We start from the raw sequence: 21,753 nt of genomic DNA, 5'->3' as shown, positions 1-21,753 counted from the left end.
CGCGGTGCCCATATGCCCGAAATCATTTTCAAATGTTAATGTCACGTATTGATCTTTCGAATAAAAAAAAAATTTTTATTACAATTTAATTTTTTGTGTTATTTTTTACAATTTCAAGTTCTATCGGGCTTAAAAAAACACCCTATATATGAAATATATAGTATGGGGAAGTATTGTGATCTTGAATAATTTTAAATCTGAGTTTTGACCAAAAATACATATTTTAAGGTCTGTGAAGTCGATAAGTCTCGCAAAATCGCGCTTGTGTGCGTGTGTTCAACCCCATAAACTCAAAAAGGCTGCTCTCCATGGTATTCTTACTATATACGACACGTCACAATCTTACAAGAGGAGATCACAGCACAAAAAATAAGGCAATCCTCGAGCGATATTTAGTGGGGTGTGTCTGGCAGGGAAGGATTGCTAAGCTCTAAAACGAATAGTTGTACGAAATTGAAATAACTTATTTAAGGCAGATATGTGACCTGGGATGTTTGTTGGATTTACACGTTTGCTACTTGACGCAAATCCGAAACTTGTAGACAAAGGAGGCAACAATAGTACAAGAGCATAGGAGAAAAAAATTAAGTTATTTCACCCCAATTTTTGATTACTTTAGTAAAAACTATGTATAATTGCTAGTCGAAATTGATGAGTCTGCCAAGTATAGGTAGGGGGAATAAAAAATGGCGGCTGCTTCAAAAAGGGTAGAAAAAATGAATTTTTCATTTGGAGCTCTATATCTTTAAAACTGCCAAGATCACTAGAAAATCTAAAAGAACATTATTTAAAGAAGAGTAAATTTGCTGAAATATTAGCCCTAATAGAGCTATTTACGTTCAATAGTTCTCGAGATATAGCTTTTTAACAAGCAATATCTCGTAAAAAATATACTGAAAAATCAGTAGTTAGTTAATTTATTTTGAGAAATCTATATCTCAGGAACTATGTGACGTACAGATGTCTATTAGCAATCAAATTAAAGCTAGTTAAATGTACTATAAAGTATTTTATGACGTTTATCTTCCTAACAGTAGTATTTTGTATGATAGTTGACAATTCACAAAGTGTTAATTTTAGTTTTTTTTTTCCCTTACTCGTATTGTTTTTGTTTTATGTGCATCTCCTGTACTTTTTTAGCTTTATATTTTACGTATTATTATAAAGAAATTTTACTCTTGCCATTGTTACTTGTTTTTATTCTTACCATTGTATCTTATCTTTGTATTTTTATTCTTATCATTGTATCTTATCATTGTATCATTTTGTATCTTTTTAGCCCTGATGAAGCCGTGCAAAGTGGGGCGAAACGTCGGAAAATAAATAGTTGTAAACAATTTTGTTTCTCTTTTGACCGAAACCATGACCATCTTCTTATATAGTAATTTAACTTACTTTAAAGTTTGTCACGTATCTTCGTAAAGGTAGTAGTTTTTATGATATTCGTATATGAATATAAATTTTTTACATGAAATTTTGTCCGAACTACTATAAATCAATTTATTTGAGCAAATATAATGAAAACTACTACTCCTATGAAGATAAACGTAATAAACTACTTTATGGTGAATTAAATTAACTTTAATTTGAGAGCTAATAGACATATGTTCGTCGAATAGTCTTTGAGATATAGATTTCTCAAAATAAATTTACTAACTTCTGATTTTTCAGTACATTTTTATGAAATGTTACTTTTTATGCTTTCTAAGTAAATTTTGTTTACTTAGTTTAGTAGTTTACTACATAGTTTTCATTAAAATAATCAAAATAGGTGTGGAATAACTGACTTGTTTTTCTCTTGGGCTCTTGTACTGATTATAAGATGGTAGCTTGATGTATGTAAAAATAAAAACCAAAACAAGATTTCTGACGATGTGGTAGGAAGCCTCGAAAAGTTGTAATGAGAGATATTTTTATTATTTACAATATTAGGGGTATTCAAGATGTTGTGTTAAATGTACACTGTTTTACCATGTTAAATATTATAAGCATAGGATTGTGAGCAGCCCATGTTGAAGGTTAACTGCATAAGAGCTCCTAGCTAGATTTTCTAGCTTTATAACCTTTCGTTCTAAAATTCCATGTTATTGTTTACTTCTAAGTTTTGATTAAAGTATTTTATTACAACATGCCTAATGTGAGTGAAAAGTAGAAGTTGTGTAAAAGTTTGGCTACTGAGTGCCTTCTTGATTTTCTAACCTGTAAGAGAATCAAGATGAGCTAATTGACAACTGTCATTACATTATTATTATTATTGTCATTCATTGCTTTATTAGTTTTAAAAACGCCCAAAACAATACTAACACAATCAAAACACAAATTACGAGCAAGTAACCTAACACGAGAAATAAAACGGTGACTAGCTCAGCTGGTCTGTTGCGTGACGTCATTCTCCATTTAACAGACCTAGTAACAGACTCTCAACCATGTTACATGTTATATCGTTTTAAATTTTTAAAATAAGGAAATATTTCTCCATTTAACATAAGTTTTTCCATTTAACATGTTAAACTAAAGATCATGAATACCCATATTATATGATAATTGTACAAAATGAGGCCATAGCACTGGCTGGACATTTCGTAATTCCTTTTGATGGAAGTTACGCAGGCCATGTTTTGACATTGCATTTATCGGATCAGCTACGCTTCAAACACCGTGACAACTTTCACCACCTCTGCCAAGACTAGAATGGTTCCTCGATTAGACAAATGTCTTCAGATCTTTTTTAGTGCTAAAAATTTTGGCCATTAATTATTTTTTAGTTGGTTGTGCTCTTGATCAACTACTGGAGAAATTTTTGTTAATGAAGTGTTTATAGTTTGCCGTAGATTCGATATTAGGAGAAGGTGGTCTAAGGTGCGCTCAGTAATGATACACGAATAATTAAAATATATTTGAATGGAATATGGTCCGGGTGCGGTAAAAAAAAACAAACTCAAATAGTAGAATTATACTATTTTATGAAGCCAACGTTTCGCCCCACGTTGCAGGGCTTCGTCAGGGCTGTTTTGACGGCAGTCAAAAATAAAGTGAGTGTATGTCACAAAACACACGGGGCCCACTTTATTTTTGACTGCCGTCAAAACAGCCCTGACGAAGCCCTGCAACGTGGGGCGAAACGTTGGCTTAATAAAATAGTATAATTCTACTATTTGAGTTGTTTTTTTTTTTACCGCACCCGGACCATATTCCATTCATCTATTCACACGGTCAATCAACAATCTTCCATTAAAATATATTTATTTGTAGCGATGTTTCGACCTGAATTTCAGGTCTTCTTCAATTCTGAAACAAAAAAAGAAATATCAACCTTAATTCAGAGGAAAATAAAATAAGAACAAACAGACTTGAAAACATATATGCAATAAATTAAGTAAATGATAGATGATACTATGTAGAAAACTCATTCAGATGTTTAATTACTTTTCTTATCATTTGTTTTGTATAATTCTTCTGTAATATTATATTTTATCTTCGATTAGTATAATCGATAGTTTAATACTTAATTTATTGTTATATATTTTTCAAGTTTGTTTGTTTTATTTATTATTTTCACTAACGATAACGACCATTCGAAAGTATTAGTACAAGAGCCCAAGAGGAGAAAAAAAAATAGTTATTTCACCCCAATTTTTTATTACTTCAATGAAAGGTATGTATAATTACTAGTCATAATTGACGAGTTATAATAGACAAAATGAATTCAGAAAGTGTTGATTTATAGCTATTAGGACAAAAATTTTGATTTATGAAAAATTACTTCTTAGGAATCATAAGGCGTACATTGTGTTTGCCGGCACTCATATTAAAGCTAGTTAAATTCTTAAAACTGGAGGCTAACTACCTTTGTCCCATATAACTTTTTCTAAAAAATTTCTTCTTAGATTTAAAATCTTTTTTACACAACACTTTTCTTCCTTCCTTCACTTATCATTTACAACTTAAGTTAGTTTTAAGTTGTAATTGGTAAGTGAAGTGGTTTTAAATCTAAGAAGAAATTTTTTAGAAAAAGTTATATAGGACAAAGGCAATTAGCCTCCAGTTTTAAGATTTTGAAAAAGAAATGACATCAATATTGAAGGTAGTAAGTATCCTTGAGAATAGCCTGAGGGCCGAAACTTTAGAAAAAATTTAAAGAATAAAAGTTGAGAGGAAAAAAGGATCAAAATTGTTTTTAAATTAATAATAAACTAAACTACTCTCATACATAAAATAATTAATCTAGTATTTTATAATGTTTAACTTCGTAGGAGTAGTAGTTTTTATGATATCTGACAAATTAAATTAACAAATTCTAGTTGTTCCGATAATACTTTGTCAAATATCAAAAAAACTACTACTCCTATAAACTACATTATAGTACATTCAATTAGCATTAATTTGAGTGTTAATAGACATTTGTACGTCGAATGGTTTTTGAGATATAGGTTTCTCAAAATAAATTCACTAACTACTGATCTTTCAGTGATTATCTTATGAAACATTGCAAATTAAAAAGCTATATCTCGGGAACTATTGAAGGTAAATAGCTCTATTAGGGCTCATATATTAGCAAATTTACTTTAATTACTTTAAATAAAGTTTTCTTAGGTTTTACTAGTATTTTTGGTAGTTTTAAAGATATAGAGCTCGGAATGAAATTATTTTTTTCATAGGAAGATGGTCAGGGTTGGGGTCAAAGTAGAAACAAAAATAGTTTACAACTATTTATTTTCTGACGTTTAGCCCCACTTTGCAGGGCTTCATCAGGGCTAAAAAGATACAAAATGATACAATGATAAGAATAAAAATACAAAGATAAGATACAATGATAAGAATTAAAATAAGTAACAATGGCAAGAGTAAAATTTTTTTATAAAAATACGTAAAATATACAGTTTAAAAAAAAATAGAGATTAAATAAACGTCATGAAAAAATAATAATTTATATTATTATTTATTGTTTAATAATTATTATTTTTTCATGACGTTTATTTAATATCTTTTTTTCCCTTCCCCGTATTGTTTTTGTTTTATGTAAATCTGTATTTTTTAACTGTATATTTTACGTATCTTGATAAAAAAATTTTACTCTTTCCATTGTTACTTATTTTTATTCTTATCATTGTATCATTTAGTATCTTTTTAGCCCTGATGAAGCCCTGCAAAGTGGGGCGAAACGTCGGAAAATAAATAGTTGTAAACTATTTTTGTTTCTCCTTGGACCGCAACTCTGACCATCTTCCTATATATAATTATTTTTTTCGTTTTGAAACAGCCGCCATTTTTTATTCCCTTTAACTATTGTTGGAAGACTCATCAATTATTACTAGTAATTATACATAGGTTTCATTAAAGTAATCAAAAACTGGGGTGAAATAACGGCCTTTTATCACCCCGGCTCATGTACTAATGCTTTCGAATGGTCTATATTGTAAGTGAAAATATGTATTATTATAACTTATTTTGTTTATTGTAACATTCATTTTGAAAGGTTGATGCTAAGGGTTGACTTCAAGGAAATTGGTAAAGTGATTGGACCTACTTCACTGTGCAGCTCTTTCCAAAAATAACTGCATTTGTTTAAGAACGGTGCTCCTGGTCACAGAGCCATTCACTTGTGATTGTGTTTTCTGGGCTATTTTAGTCTGGCTGTTGACTTGAGGATTTCATTGGCTCTAATTAGTGAGGTTACATTCTTTGTTAAGCATTTTTGGATTTGCGAAGATATTCCTAAATCCCAAAAACCTTCACAGAACATCGTCTAAAGTAGATTAAATTATCTAAAATATAAGGTCTGATAGAGCAGGTTACATTCAATTTTTCCCGAAATATAATTTTTTAAATAGAAATATTTCTTTGTGTTTAATCTTTTGACTTTCTTCATACTTTTTTTTTTGTTTTAATTAAATAATTTTTATCTAATTTAAGTCTGAAAATACTCTTTATTATTTCTTTAAAAATCCGACGTTTCGGCCACTGATTCCTGAAATATGATTTTTTTTTTAAATATTTGTTTATTGCTAATAGTAAATATGCTCTCGGTTAAATTGGAGTGTTACAGGCGTGTAGAGAAACTACCCATTGGCAGCACTCTAATGACGTTTTACATTAGCTGGTCTCGTGGTCATCTTCTTTTCAGGCGCCTCGGAGTATTGTCAGGAATGGAAGAGTATGCAGGATTAGAAACTAGGGGGTTTGAGTGGTTAGAGAGTTTATAATGGAAGGAGTGATATCTGGTTCGGGCTAGATCGGTTACATAGGGAACATTAAAGTCTTTTAATCATGTATGATTTTATTTGTGACAAAGTAAGGAGCATTGAGGATTTTACGAAGGATTTTGGATTGTATTCATTGAATACGAGAGGAATTTGAAGGTTTAGTGGAGCCCCAAAGCTCATCTCCATATGTCCAGATTGGCCTTATTACAGTCATGTAGATCAGTCTTTTGTAATCTGTTGGTTTAGACCGTTTGTCTAGTAGGTGCTGTAATAGTCGAAATCGACGTACAGTTTCCTGTCTTTTCAATCTTGCCCCACAGTATCTTTTAATAATACCCCACTTATTCCTGTTGAGCAGATCCGTTACTTAGGACTAAATCTGGACAAACGACTGACATGGAATTCTCATACAAGACTGAAAAGACAGGAAACTGCTCGTCGATTCCGACTATTACAACATTTACTAGACAAACGGTCTAAATTTCCAATCCATTACAAAAGACTGATCTACATGACTATTATAAGGCCTATCTGGACATATGGAATTGAGCTATGGGACTCCACTAAACCATCTAATTCTTCTCGAATCCAATCCGTACAGTCCAAAATCCTATGTTGCCGATTTGGCCAGAACCAGAGACCAATCCTTCCTAATAAACTTCCCAACCACCCAAACCAACTCGTTTCTAACCTGGCTTCTCCTTCACTACCTAATAATCCTCTTAGACGTCTGAAAAGAAGATGGCCTCGAGATCTTCTGCTTTAGAAGTATTTTTGGAGTTCTATCAATGGGTAGATTCTCCACATGTTTGTATCATGTCATAATATCACTTACAGCAAATTTACTTGATGTGTATATATGTATACAGTTGTAAATAACAATAAAAAATTATAAAAAAAAAAAAGATTGTGTATTTTAAAATTCTTTTGATTCGGTGTGAATACTTCGTTTAAAATCTTGTTAATTAACTTTATAAGTTATAACAAATATAAAATTATAAATACTTTATAAGTTTGGGTAATTAATTAATTAATTTTTTAAATAAAAATATTTGATAAAAAAATCTGGAATGAAAGTTGGATTTATAGCTTATGTTATTTCACCTATCTTTATTTTGTTACTTATTATAATGTAAATAACATAAATCGAAAGTAATAGCCGACAAAAGTACAAAAAGGGCGTGTTTACTTAAACCTTTGTTGCTTCGTTTGTTAACCAAGACTTGTAGGATTTGCGTCAAGTGGCAAACTTGTAGATCGGGCATTACACCTGTAAAACTCCCCCCTCCTCTCTTATTTGAAGTACATAAGAGCTTTAAATCAAATAAACATGTGTTAAAAAATTCATTTTGGTGAAGTAACTAAATTTTTAGTGAAAAGAAACTCCTTGCTGATAACTCAGGAGAGAAAAATGCGATCGGATGTGAAGAAATATAGATGGTCCAATCAACATACGGTGAGGAGTACTATATACTCTGATGTCTTCCAAACTCTCTCCTAACCTTAAATAAATATTTCGTGAGTATACATCGTTTTCTTAGAGTTTATAGGTGCCTCTACATGTTTGCCAAACTATAGCAAGTTAGCCCATGTGTAAGAGTGTGTATGGATTTGGATGGTACAAATTGGTCTGAATTTGAGTATCGGTTTTTGAGCACAAATCAAAGAGTGCTTGTGCTTTATCCACACGTTTGTGTTCAGTTAGAATTGTTTTAAAACTGCCAACTGGTAAATGTTTGTACTGTCTATGTTTTAATTAATGAAAGAGTTTATCCAAATTTAATATTAACTCAAGTTTAAAGTTGTGTATTTTAATTTTCAATCGAAATGCATTCTTTCAAATCTTGTTAATTTACTTTAGACGTTTATTTTTTATTTACCATAACACAAATATATATTTATGAAGACATCATATGTCTTCTTCTTTATCTTCCTCTGATGCCATGTCGAGAAGCCTCGATCCAGCACAACCACTCCTCCCTGGAGTCCCTGCTTAGCCGCTTCATTTCTTTGAGGGATTTGCCTCTTTTACTTCCAATTCTTAGGATACACTCTTGGTGTGTAATAGACGGTAGTTCTTGAATAGTTAGCAACCATGTAGTGATTTTGTATCGATTATCGATGGTAACAGTCGAGAGGTTTTTCTAAGATACGATATAGTCAGTATGTGTTAAGTGTCTTGTTTGATTGTTATTGTTAGGTTAAGAGACTATTGAGAGTTCACAATTATGTCAATAATTATTATATAAGAAGTGTTTTTATTTAATTACACATCAAAGTTTTACAACAAACCATTTTGTTCCTTCAAATAGAACCCAGCCATAAAAATTCCGGGCGCCAAAGAGATCACTCTAGATCCAGCAAATGGATGTCCGGAGAAATTTGTAATTGCATAACGACGGCAGGCTCTCAAGGATCATCCTGATTCATCTCTTCGGCTAAGAACGCTAATGTTGAGAGCTTTGAGACCCACTTGCTAAAGATGGTGCACCACGTGAACTCTACAATCGTATGGAACGAGCTGGCATACAGAGCTAGAGTGGAAACATGGGACATGTCCTACTTCAATAAATGTACAAATAAGCAAATTGGTGGGTAATTCTGGGGTGTCCGCGTGGTCTCCTTCCTGTGGATCGAGCCTTTAATATAGAGTCTAAAATATCTAAAATATAGGATTCATGTCCTCGTTCATGCGGCAGACATGTCCAAACCTCTGGAGTTGCCGTCTTTCTGGAGTGGTTTTAAGTTCTGCAACTCCTAGTTGCTCTCTAATGCTTTCGTTTCTAATGCGATCCCTTCTAGTTCACAGATCTACGAAGGAACATCATTTCCATTGTCGTCATGCGACTATAGTGCCTGTCCAGCTTTCTCCGCCATAGATGAGTGTAAGTAAACAGACTTACATACATGCATTTTGTTCTTCTTGTCTATTTCGCGGTGGCTGATGATGCAATTAGTAATCTGGTAATACGCTTGATTCGCCTTACATATTCTGTTTCATATTACGGTACCTGTGAGGTATATTCCTTCACTACCTCAAGAGTCTCGCCCTTGCAGATCAGTTGGACGTCTTCCTGTTCTTCCCTCGACATAACCAGTACTTTACTCTTTGAGATGTTAATTTGCATCCCTTTCCCGAGCACCTCTTCTTCCCATTCTACCATTATATGTCCAGATAATTAAATTAAAAAGATTCTGATAAAAACTCTAGAAGGAAGGTTTATATACGAGGAGAAGATGGTTGGGGGTGTGGTCAATGATAAACACAAATAAGTTGGATTAACCTATTTTATTGTGCCAACGTTTCGGCTAGAGTTTCTAGCCTTCTTCAGGGCTAAAAAGAGAACAAGATAACAACCACAGTAAGTATAGAAAAATAAAAAAAAAGAAAAAAGAAAGTATAAACAGAATAATTTTACACATAAAATGAATAATTTTACAAAATAGAATTAATAAAATGAAATGATGAGAGAAGCGGGAAATAAAATGTATACATAGGTAATTGATGAAGTTATATAATGCAAAGAAGTATGAACATATTAGTTATTATTAATTTAAAAATTGAAATATGAAAAGAAAATGAAAATTGAGAGGAATAAAATATATGTAACAATAATAGATGATAAAGAGGCAAAAATATAAGTAAAATATACCAAGAAATGAATAGAAAAAAAAAAAATTCTGAAAACACCAATAATAATATAGTGAACAAAACGTATAACGCGGGTAAGGAAAATGGATAAAAGTGGAGAAAATAAGGGGTAAGAGTAAAATAAAGAAAGGGGAAAGAAAACAAAAAAAGAATAAAAACGAACCTGTTCGCTGGAAAATCAAAAGCCTAATGGATACTGAAGGTTTATATAGTTTATGTAGGTTTAATGTTTATTTTTGTATAGTTTATAGGTTAGGTAGTTCTATTTATATACATTTCTGTCATACAACCTACTTTGGTATTTTTTACATTTCATTTAATTTCTTCATTTTTATAATGAAAATACAGTAAATTGAATATTATGACTGACCAAACTCAAAAGAACATTCAAGCATGTGGATACTTTGTGATTTTTGTTTACCAAGCATTTGGACTTGCGCCTATTGGCAAACGTGTAGATCAAGCATAACATTTATTTTGTCTATATTATTTTTGTATTCAGGAATATTTCTCTTGCGGGATGTACCATAGTTATCCTGTGTATATATTATGTATAGTGGGTTAGGGTGTGTGGGTTTCAAAAACAGACATAACTTACATTCTTCTGTTTTCCAACATGAAAGAAATTAGTAAATAGTATGTTCTGCTTAAGTAATTAATTGTTTTATGTAGATAACCTTTTATGTTCCAGTTAATGTAATTAATGCATAGATATTTTTGAAGAACTAAATTTTATTTTTACTATCATGTGATTGGATACATGACCTCTCATTACTTTTGATACAGACGAAATAGTTGTGTTGGAAGGTTATTGGTTATGAATGTTTTTTTTTTTTTTGTTTTTTTTTTAAAGTTATCTCAAGAAGTTGTTAACTGCTGAGCTGTCTTTCAGTTTTTGGATAATTCTGATTAATGGGTATTTGCGTAGTTTGATCTTTCGAACCTTTAAGACTATCTGTATAATTAATTACCGTTAGGAAATAAAATCACTTTGTTACTTTCATTTATCTATATGTAGAATATATAGTAAGGTAGAGTATTGCGGTCAATTTTGTGGTCCCCTGAGTCCAAATAATCTTGTTTCTCCCCACTTTGACTATGGCTGCCTGGTATATTATGGACTCTCGGGTAATCTCCTAATCTAAACTTAAACGTCTTATGAATTTCGCTGTACGATTTATTTTCGGGATCAGCAGAGATAATAATAATGCTTTATTTATTCTGGGACGAGTCCCTTTAGAATAATACAGAGAAATCAATAGATGAGGGCTGAGGAGTCTCAGAGATACTTAAACAAAAAAAATACAAAGAAATATAAACAGTCAAAATTAAAAAAATAATTGTAGGTTACTTTCTCACTTTTATCAGTTGAACAATAAAAAAAATGAATAAATAAAAAAGAGAAAAGAAAACGATGTAAAAATAATTAAGAATGATATAATAGTTTACATACATATTTACAATTATATTAATTTACAGTTTTATGGGGTCTGAATGGGTAGGAAATGATTGAATAGGTGGGATTTAAAGGTAGGAAGGGTATTGGAACGACGGATGTTGGAAGGATGAGGCTTGGATAATGAACGATCTATCGAAAGCAGCGGTTCGGTGGGCCCTTGTGTATAAATCTGAAGACCGGGAACGGGTATTGAAGGAGGATTTGAATTGCAGGATCTCGGAGATGTATGATGGATGGCGGAATAGGATGACTTGGAAGAAGAAGGAAGCCAGAAAATACTTACGACGGTAGGAATGATAAAGCCACTTCAACTCGGCATAAAAACGGAATACGTACATAAATCATGATAAATCATTTTTTACCCGAGCTGCATAGCTCTGGAACTCTATTTCCTCTAACATACGTCATATACCAACCCTTCCCTCGTTTAAAACCCTTCTATTTAACTACTTTTTACTTTACGAATCTAATCCAATATTATATTAGTACATATGTTTTGTAACTACCTTTTTTTATCATAATTAAGTGTGGGCACACTGTTTTTTGGCCAATATATTTTATCGTAAAATTAAAATTACCTTTTTAATTGTTCCAAAGGGACCTAGTCCCAGAATAATAATCTATTTTTCATTTCTTGAAGAAGTTTGTCGGGGGGTGCGGTCAGCAAAGAACAACATAAATAAACAAAACCATATTTATTTTATGCCGACGTTTCGACCTGGGTTTCAGGTCTTCATCAGGGGTTGTGGCTTAGAGGGAAGATTGGTAACGACCCGATTAATTTTTCATTTCATTTCAAATAACAAATTTTGACAAAATGCATTTGTTTGCGTGTGTGGCCTAGCTCAAAAACGAAGTCATGAGTAACTAAAATTGCAAATTTATATGTACAGGATATGACTGCAACTTTTTCGCTAAAACCGATTAACCTGTAGTACCGCGTTATAGAATCGATTTTTTTACAATTTTTCTATTTTCTCCAAAACAGCTTTAACAATTTTAATTAAGCTCGACGAATCAATGTGAAATTAAGTGCTCTTTAATACTTGATAGGTTCTATACTAATTGCAATAGTCTAATTAGGACTTAAGTGCCGAATTTTCAAAAAGAATTTGCTCTAAAGTACTCATTGCTATTTAGAGAGAAGGTTTTGTGATATTCACATTTTAATATAAATTTGGCAAGTGAAAATTTGTCGGAACAAGTATAAATCAATTTATTTTAGCAAATATCATTAAAACTACTACTCCTTTGAAGATAAAATTCATAAACTGCATTATAGTCCATTAAACTAGCTTTAATTTGAGTGCTAATAGACATCTGTACGTCGAATGGTTTTTGTTATATAAATTTCTCAAAATAAATTCACTGACTACTGATCTTGCAGTACGTTCTGTACAATTTTAATGAAATGTTGCTTTTTAAAATTATATCTCGAGAACTATTGAACGTAAATAAATCTATTATGGCTCATATTTTAGCAAATTTACTCTACATGAAATGATGGCCTCTCAGGTTTTCTATTGTTGTTGGTAGTTTTAAAGATATAGAGCTCCGAATGAAAAATTAATTTATTCAACCGTCTTGAAACAGCTGCCATTTTTTTATTTATCCTACCTTTACTTGGCAGACTCATCAATTTCTTTTTTTTATTTTAATATTTATTTATTGCTATTTACAATTGTACATTATAATACATTTAGTACATCTGATCTAAGTTAAATTGGAGTGTTACAGGCGTGTAGAGAAACTACCCATTGGTAGCATTATAATGACATTTTACATTAGCTGGTCTAGTGGCCATCTTCTTTTCAGGCGCCTCGGAGGATTGTTAGGAATGGAAGAGTATGCAAGGTTAGAAACTAGTGGGTTTGAGTGGTTAGGGAGTTAATAATGGAAGGAGTGATATCTGGTTCGGACTAGATCGGTTACATAGGGAACATTAAGGTCTTTATGTATGATTTTATTTGTGACAAAGTAAGGAGCATTGAGGATTTTAAGAAGGATTTTGGATTGTAAGGATTGAATACTAGAGGAATTCGAAGGTTTAGTGGAGCCCCAAAGCTCAACTCCATATGTCCAGATCGGCCTTATTAGAGTCATGTAGATCAATCTTTTGTATTTTGACTCATCAATTTAGACTAATAATCACACATAGTTTTCATTGCAGTTATCAAAAATTGGGGTGAAATAACTGCCTTTTTTCTCCTCTTGGGCTCTTTTACTAGAGATGGTCGGTGGTGCAGTCAAAAGAAACAAAAAAATAGTTAACGACTATTTATTTCCCGACATATCGCTCCACTTTGCAGGGCTTAAAAAATATACAACATAACTAAAAATATGTTTACAATGTTGGATAATAAGGTACAAAGCTGTAAACCAAGGTGGGGTTCAAAATTACATAAATATTAGTGAAAAAATCAAAGGCGCTTGTGATGCATCCACAGGTTTGTATTCCGTTAGCACTGTTTTACAATTGCCAACGGATGAATATTTGTGCTTTCTGTGTTTTAATTAATTAAAGAATTTGCCCAACATTTGGATTCTATAATTATCTCTTGGTTATGGTTGTATATTTTAAAGTACTATTGATTCGGTGTAAATATATTGTTTCAAACCTTGTCAATCAACTTCAGCAGTTTATTTTTGAGTTAACATAGTAGAAATATATTTTTATGAAGACATTATATGTCTAGGTAATTAAATTAAAAGTTTCAGATATAAATTCTAGTACCAAAGGTTGAATTTATTAATTTACGTTTACGTTATATAATTTACGTTTCCTTTTGATTTCGCTTATATTTATTTTGCCCCTTTTTATAGTTAAAATAGATTAAATCGAATTTTATAGCCGAAAAAATTCAAAAGAAAAAACAAGCATGTGTATACCGAAGTTTGTTGCTTCCGATGTTTACCAAGCATTTATACACAGGATTTGTGGCAAGCGGCAAACCTGTACATCATACATAACAATATTTTCCTGCTTTTATTATGTTAACATGATTGATCATTATAGGATAGAACTCTACATTACTACCTTAATAAAACTACGTCATTTTCCAATTATTGTTTGAATAATAAATTTTCCTTCTTCATTTAAATAAAACAGCATATAACTCTAGTACAAGAGCCCAAGAGGAGAAAAAAGGCAGTTATCTCACTCCAATTTTTGATTACTTTAATGAAAACTATGTATAATTACTAGTCAAAATTGATGAGTCTGCCAAGTAGAGGTAGGGGGGATAAAAAATGGCGGCTGTTTCAAAACGTTAAAAAAAACTAATTTTTCATTTGGAGCTCTATATCTTAAAAAGTAGGAACAACACAAGAAAACCTAAGAGCACGTCATTTAAATAAGAGTAAATTTGCTAAAATATGAGCCCTAACAGAGTTATTTACGTTAAATAGTTTTCGAGATATACCTTTTTAAAAAGCAACATTTCATAAAAATGTTGTATGGGACCTACTGAAAGATCAGTAGTTAATGAATTTATTTTGAAAAATTCATATCTCAAAAACCTTACAGACGTACAGATGTCTATTAGCGCTCAAATTAAAGCTAGTTTAATGTAGTTTATGATGTTTATCTTCTTAGGAGTAATAGTTTACATGAAATTTGCTAAAATAAATTGATTTATAGTTGTTCGGACCATTTTTCATTTGCCAAATTTATATTCATAAGTGAATATCATAAAAACTACTACCCCTACGAAGATAAGTGTCATAAACTACTTTATAGTAAGTTAAATTTCCTTTATTTTGAGTGTTAGCTGACATATGTGCGTCTTATGGATCTAGAGTTATATTTTTCAAAAATCCAACATTTTATACGAACAACTAGAAATTAACATTTTGTGAGATTATTTTGTCAAATATTATAAAAACTACTACTCCTACAAAGATAAAAATAATTAACTATTTTGTAGTTAATTTAACTAGCTTTAATTTGAGCGCTGGCAGACATCAGTACGTCCAATGGTTTATGAAATAAAGTTTTTCATAAATCAATAATATTGTCCGAACAACTATAAATCAATTTATTTTAGCAAATATCATGAAAACTACTATTTCTAGAAAGATAAACATTATTAACTATTTTGTAGTAAATTTAACTAGCTTTAATTTGAGTGCTAATAGACATCTGTACGTCACATAGTTCCTGAGATATAGATTTCTCAAAATAAATTAACTAACTACTAATCTTTCAGTAGATATTTTGCTTTTTAAAAATCTATATCTGGAGAACTATTGGACGTAAATAGCTCTTTTAGGGATAATATTTCAGAAAATTTACTCTTCTTTAAATAATGTTCTCTTAGATTTTCTAGTGTTGTTGGTAGTTTTTATAGAGCTTCGAATCAAAAATTAGTGTTTATTTAAAGTTTTGAAACAGCCGCTATTTTTTATTCCCCCTACCTATACTTGGCAGACTTGTCAATTTGACTAGTAATTATACATAGTTTTTATTAAAGTAATAAAAAATTGGGGTGAGATAACTGCCTTTTTTTCTCCCCGACTATTGTAGTACTCTTTTATACTACGAAGACATCGGGAGAGTTCGTGCATGTTCGGCTTTTGCCGGCTGTCAACCTTTCCGTAACAAGCTTGTTACCTTTCTGATACCCCTCCCCCCGTTGCTCAAGTCAAATCTACACCCAATAACTGTTAAGGATGTGTTTAGGTCTGTTCGCGTTTATAGAAAACATTTCTTTTCTCTCTTAATGTTAAAGTATTTGAATAGATATATTTCTATTTTCAGGTTGCTTCACTTGTTCCTGTATGAGGCCTCGGTACAAAAGGCTTGTTGACAACATTTTTCCTGCTAATCCACAGGTATTTACTAATTAATACAGGTTCTTACTTATTTCACTAAATGTATTAATTAATTAAAGTTTCTAAATTTATTCTGAATACTCCTTAGTTTATATTATTGTGTCATTTTAGGATGGACTTGTTAAAACTAATATGGAAAAGCTTACATTTTACTCATTGTCATCTCCAGAAAAATTGGATAGGATAGGAGAATATATATTTCAGCGTGCCAGTCGTGATATATCTAGGAAGAAAACATGGTATGTACAGAGTGTTTTCAATTAAAACTAGTTTGTAGTTTGTAATTCTAAGTTGAGTTGTTCAAAATTTAACTTCATTTAGTGTTATAAACATGTGTATGATTTATTAGAAACTTAATTACTCAAAATTTGGTTACTTTATTTCATATCGCTGCTTTCCTATGGGAGTACACAATCTGACCAAATAATCTTTTTTATTTTGTTTTAAACAGATTCTTTATTTTTAGCTTTAGGACAGTCTGTAGGGAACCCCCTTTAGAGAAATTAACCCCCAATTTACAATACATTATTTGTAATACGTTCAATATAAAATAAAAACATTTTTATAAATTGTGCTACTATTGAAGTAGAATGACGATATTAGTATTTTTGAAGTTTATATTATTTTTCATAACTTAGTTATGCTAAATTCTTGTTCATATGTTATTTCAACATTGCCATATTCCACCTCTGAAATCATTGTTTACAAAATTCAAAGTCCAGTTGATAATTTTTGATTTGCTGTTGTATTTGTTGTTTGTTAGGGCTTAAGGGCCTAAAACCCAACAGTGTTCAATGCCCATAATTTGCTTGCTGCCCATAATTTGGTGTAGTAAATTTCATGTTGTAATTCCTTAATTAGATTTTTATTGTCAGTAGCTCATATTTTTTTTCCAATGAAGTTTCATAATGTGTCATTTATTATTTTATGAAGATCCTAAATCCAACTGTGATTTAATGTCTTAAAAGACTATTGATTGTTTCTATGTTTTGTGTTGTTTTAAAATTATTCATTACGATTATGAAATATTATCGTGTAATATCTCATTTAATTTACTCTATTCAACTTATAAATTTATAGAAGTTATTGGAATGACCTTAAATTTTGTTTTTTAAATGATTTATTCCATAATTATTACTCAAGAATGCTTTGTATTTAAACTAATGTTTTTTTATTACATTTTTCCCAGCAATTAAAAAACCTTGAGTTATTACATTCATCATGAAATGTATAATTATCTAATTTAAAAAAAAAAATACAATGGTGGCTCTAGCATATTGTAATGGCTACACTTCTTAATTAATGCAAGTCTACACCCTAGTTACTAATAGCTATTTGTCATAACTATTAGTAATATTGTATTATACAATAAATTATAATCTTTTTCCATACACTTATATTTAACATATAATTTATGTTACATGTTATATAATTATTTTTTATAATATACTGGAATATACCTTTTTTTAAATGGCCTTACTTATATTATTAGAAATTCTCTGGTTTAATTGTTTATTATTCAAATAGGTAGCTTGTTAAAGAAATGCATAAGCTATAATATGAAGCTAGAAATAAATTTGTATTATTTAATCCTTATTTTTATCTATTTGCATTTACAAATATACAATATAAATGAATATTTGGGTGGATGAAAGAGTTTGGCATTTCTGAGGGAAAAAATAATTTTTTACTTTGAAGAATATTTTAAATACTCCTATTCTTAAATTTATCTAAATCTTAAATTTTGATAGTTTTCAGAAATTAAAAATTGAGTTTTCCAGGCTGAAGCAGTAATAAGTTCGATTTTTCACAGATTGTTTTTTTTTTTTTTTTTTTTCTGCCATAACTAACATCTTTATCCATTCATTTCTTCAAATGTAAATATACAAATTATGGCTTGTTATGGATGACTAATGGGTATTCCCTTGTATGGATTTCTTAGGGCTTTATTTATTGATTGGTGATAGGTCAGAGTTCTTAAACAAAGAGAAGGATAAGGGCAAAAAATAACAATAAATATTATTATTATTATGCTTTCTATTCACTTATTTTGCCTAACTTAACTTCATATTTTGTTTCTTTATTTTAATATTATGGTTACATATTTCATTAGTTATATATATTTGCTTTCTCTCAATTTTATTTTTCTTTCCATAATTTTAATTTTTTAAATTATTATTAAACTAATATATTCATATTCCTTTGCATTATACAACTTAAAATTTCTATTTTATTCCCTTAATTATGTTATTTTTACTTACCTATATATAAATTTTATTAAGTTCTTTTTATAGATACTTAACATAGTCTTTGCATCGAGGGTTATCAGATGTTATAAGTCATTTTATTTGATTGATATTGTAAATGATATAATGATATTTATCATTCATTTGGTATAAATTATATAATTGAGGAGTTTTCCAAGCACTTTTTTATCATATTACATTATATATTGACTTCTCAAAAGTGAATGTTTTTTTTTCTCGACAAATAATTTTACACAGCTATAGACTACTGCTGAGAATGTTTTTTTTTTTTTTTCAAAATTCAAATTTTCCACTGTAACCTTGATGTTGCAGATCATTTTCAATAAAAAATTAACTTATCTACATGATGAGTTATTAATATGTTCTCATATTAATGTTTTATTAATAATTTTTAAAAAGTAGGTACATTGACTTATAATGAAAAATTCCTCAATTATAATTATTATTTATAAAATGATATCTATTTTAATTATCATTTGCAATGAAATAATTAAATTGGCATGTCTGTACCATTTTTTCATTAAAAAAAATTTATACATTTTTTTCATGATGGAATATTATTATTAAGACATCAAAATCTTGATGCATTACATTTATTTTTTCTTTATTTATTATATACACTTGTAAAACCTTGACTTGTATCAAAAAATAGTTGAGACTTTTTAAAAATGAGAATGTTTTCCCTTACCACTTCCATTTTTTACCCAAAAGATGCATTTTAAGTACAAGATATATTTTATTTATTAGTATGACACTGCTTACAAGATTCTAGGCATGTCTTATAACCTTCCCTTCCTCTTCTCTCTCCTATTTGTGATAAGCATCCATCATCCTCTAATTCCCATATTTTTCAATATTTCCTCAACCTCATCCAGCCACCTCAAATATGGTCTTTTCTACCACATTCTCCACCAGGTAGGTCTTTAAGTAAGTATTTTGGGATGGATTCCGGGGCATACTAAACACATGGCATAGGGGCAGCTAAAATTTCATTAATATGTTCAACAAATCTTTGTATTTAACATAAAATATTATTAACATTTCTGTTAAATAAAGCAATGTTAATAATATTTCACTATTGACCAGTCTTAATAATATGCATCAAAATGTTAACACTTTTTATTAGCAATGTTAATTTCAGTGATAACCCATTGTTACATCATTGTGTTTTTTCATATAGATCAGTAGTTTCCTATTCATATAATTCTATTAAGCTAGAAATTTAACTATATGTGGCTCACCCCCCTCCCAGCTGGTACAAAAGTAGAATCCCCTCGGGAAATATATGAAAATTATGTTCTTAAAAAGGGATTTTACCATGAATTGACTATCGCTTAAACATCAGGAAAGGTAATCAATAAAACAGATCTAACTTTAATTCCTTGCAAAATATTCCTTACCGGACTCTCCGAAGGTTCTGGAGGCCACACCTGGTACCCAAACCACTGGCTCAGAACCACTGCTCTAGATGCTCAGAACACTGGCTATTGAAATGATCTTCAGCTGATTCATATCATTTCTCTTGTGCCACAAAAGCCATTATAATTTTATTTTCCTTTATCCTTGTGCCAAATTGATTTTATTTATTTTTTTAAAATGAAGCATGATAGCTATTACATCAAGAAAATGCCATAGTGAATATTTGTATGTTTTGAAATTCTGTATTATTTGATTACCAGTAGAAATATTTGTATTTATATTTAAATGTATTTGTTATTTTTCAGTTATGTTATAATTGCTATGGAGGCAATGGACCAACTTTTAAGTGCTTGCCATTCTCAAACTTTGAATTTGTTTGTTGAAAGTTTTTTACGAATGGTACAGAAGTTATTGGAGTCTACTGAGCCAGATCTCCAAGTATTAGCTACAAATAGCGTACGTATAGATGTGATAGATTAATTTTTTTTTTTAAACATTTCTTAATAATGATATTTTTATAGAGTGAACTGAGCTATTATTTGATAGGAGGAATAAAGTCCCTACAAATAAAAAAAAATTCATTGAAATCAGTATATTTGCTTATATTTTTAAACATTTTGGAGGGTCGTCTGAGATCTGCGGGCGGCACCAGTTCGAATCCAGCCTGGGGTGTTGACTTTTTTCGTTAAGTGGTGGTCCTACAAAATAAAAAACTTGACCCGCCACCTGGGTTAGAATAGGCTGGTCATCTTTATATAACTAGGCAAACATCACCTGCGCTGTGGATTGCCTTAAAATAATATTTCGGAAGAACCATATAAAGTAAATAGTCTGGGTGGTGGTCAATAAAGGTACCCAAATAGTTTTTTCTACTATTTTGGTACCTTTAATGACTGCCTCTCGGACTATCTTCCTACAATTTTAAAAATTTTGTTATAAAATTTGTAGCCTAGATATAAAATTATTATACGTTCCTAAGTTATTAATTTATATATAGCACATTCTCAAATATAGCTATAGCGAAGCATTACAGGGTTAACAAGTGTGAAATAAAAATGAGAATAATTCTTCTGGGGCTATTTTTTAATCGTTTTTTGGTCATTTGCTCCATTTCACTCTTTCCCAGTTAACCGTATCATTTTCTTTTTTTTTTGTTAATTTTCTAAGTATTATTTTACTTTTAGTTTGTCAAATTCGCTAACATCGAAGAAGATACTCCTTCTTACCATAGGAGATATGACTTTTTTGTTTCGAAGTTCTCTTCGATGTGTCATAATAATGCTACTGACATTCAAGTTAGAAAGACTTTGAGGTTAGCTGGGATCCGAGGCTTGCAGGTAAGCTATTATATGACAATAAATATCTAATAAATTTTACTTTGCCTTCTTTTATTTGTAGGATAAATTATTTTGATTGCTTAAAATATATATCATATTGTAATGTTTTATTTTTGGTGATGGTTTTATTTATTTTTTATTTGTTAAGGTTATTTGAAAATATTGAAATGCAAACTGCATCGGACTACAAGATTTTATTGTTTCATAAATAATACATATAATGATAAATAAATTTGCAAGTTAATAATTCATTAAGTTAATATAACATAATTCAAAGAATATTTGAAGTATAGGAGAAAACATAATTTCTTAAAGAAACCAAAGATAAAATCTTAAAATTTAAATTATGAAGTATAAACATAAATTAAACATTAAATTATAAATATATAAGAAGATGGTCAGGGTTGCGGTCAAAGAAGAAACAAAAATAGTTAACCACTATTTATTTTCCGACGTTTCGCCCCACTTTGCAGGGCTTCATCAGGGCTAAAATGATACAATGATAAGAATATAAATACAAATATAAGATACAATGATAAGAATAAAAATAAAAAGATAAGATACAATGATAAGAATAAAAATA

The 21,753-nt window shown here is 30.2% G+C and overlaps 1 protein-coding gene across 1 annotated transcript in view; it reads left to right on the top strand.

The window, feature by feature from the left end:
- The window catches only part of stmA (Protein EFR3 homolog stmA), a gene marked incomplete in the record, with an annotated part of 122,895 nt that overhangs the window by 75,021 nt on the left and 26,121 nt on the right, over window positions 1-21,753 (top strand). The window contains 4 exon segments of the mRNA XM_067049883.1: window positions 16,074-16,147; window positions 16,259-16,386; window positions 20,139-20,289; window positions 21,018-21,170. Coding sequence (XP_066905984.1) covers window positions 16,074-16,147; window positions 16,259-16,386; window positions 20,139-20,289; window positions 21,018-21,170 — 506 coding nt within the window.

The sequence above is a fragment of the Halyomorpha halys genome, unplaced genomic scaffold (genome assembly GCF_000696795.3).
Source record: "Halyomorpha halys isolate HHAL.00 unplaced genomic scaffold, Hhal_1.1 Scaffold11.1, whole genome shotgun sequence".
NCBI lineage: Eukaryota > Metazoa > Arthropoda > Insecta > Hemiptera > Pentatomidae > Halyomorpha > Halyomorpha halys.
The sequence above is the reverse complement of the archived record's forward strand: the minus strand, read 5'-3'. Positions and strand labels throughout refer to the sequence as shown.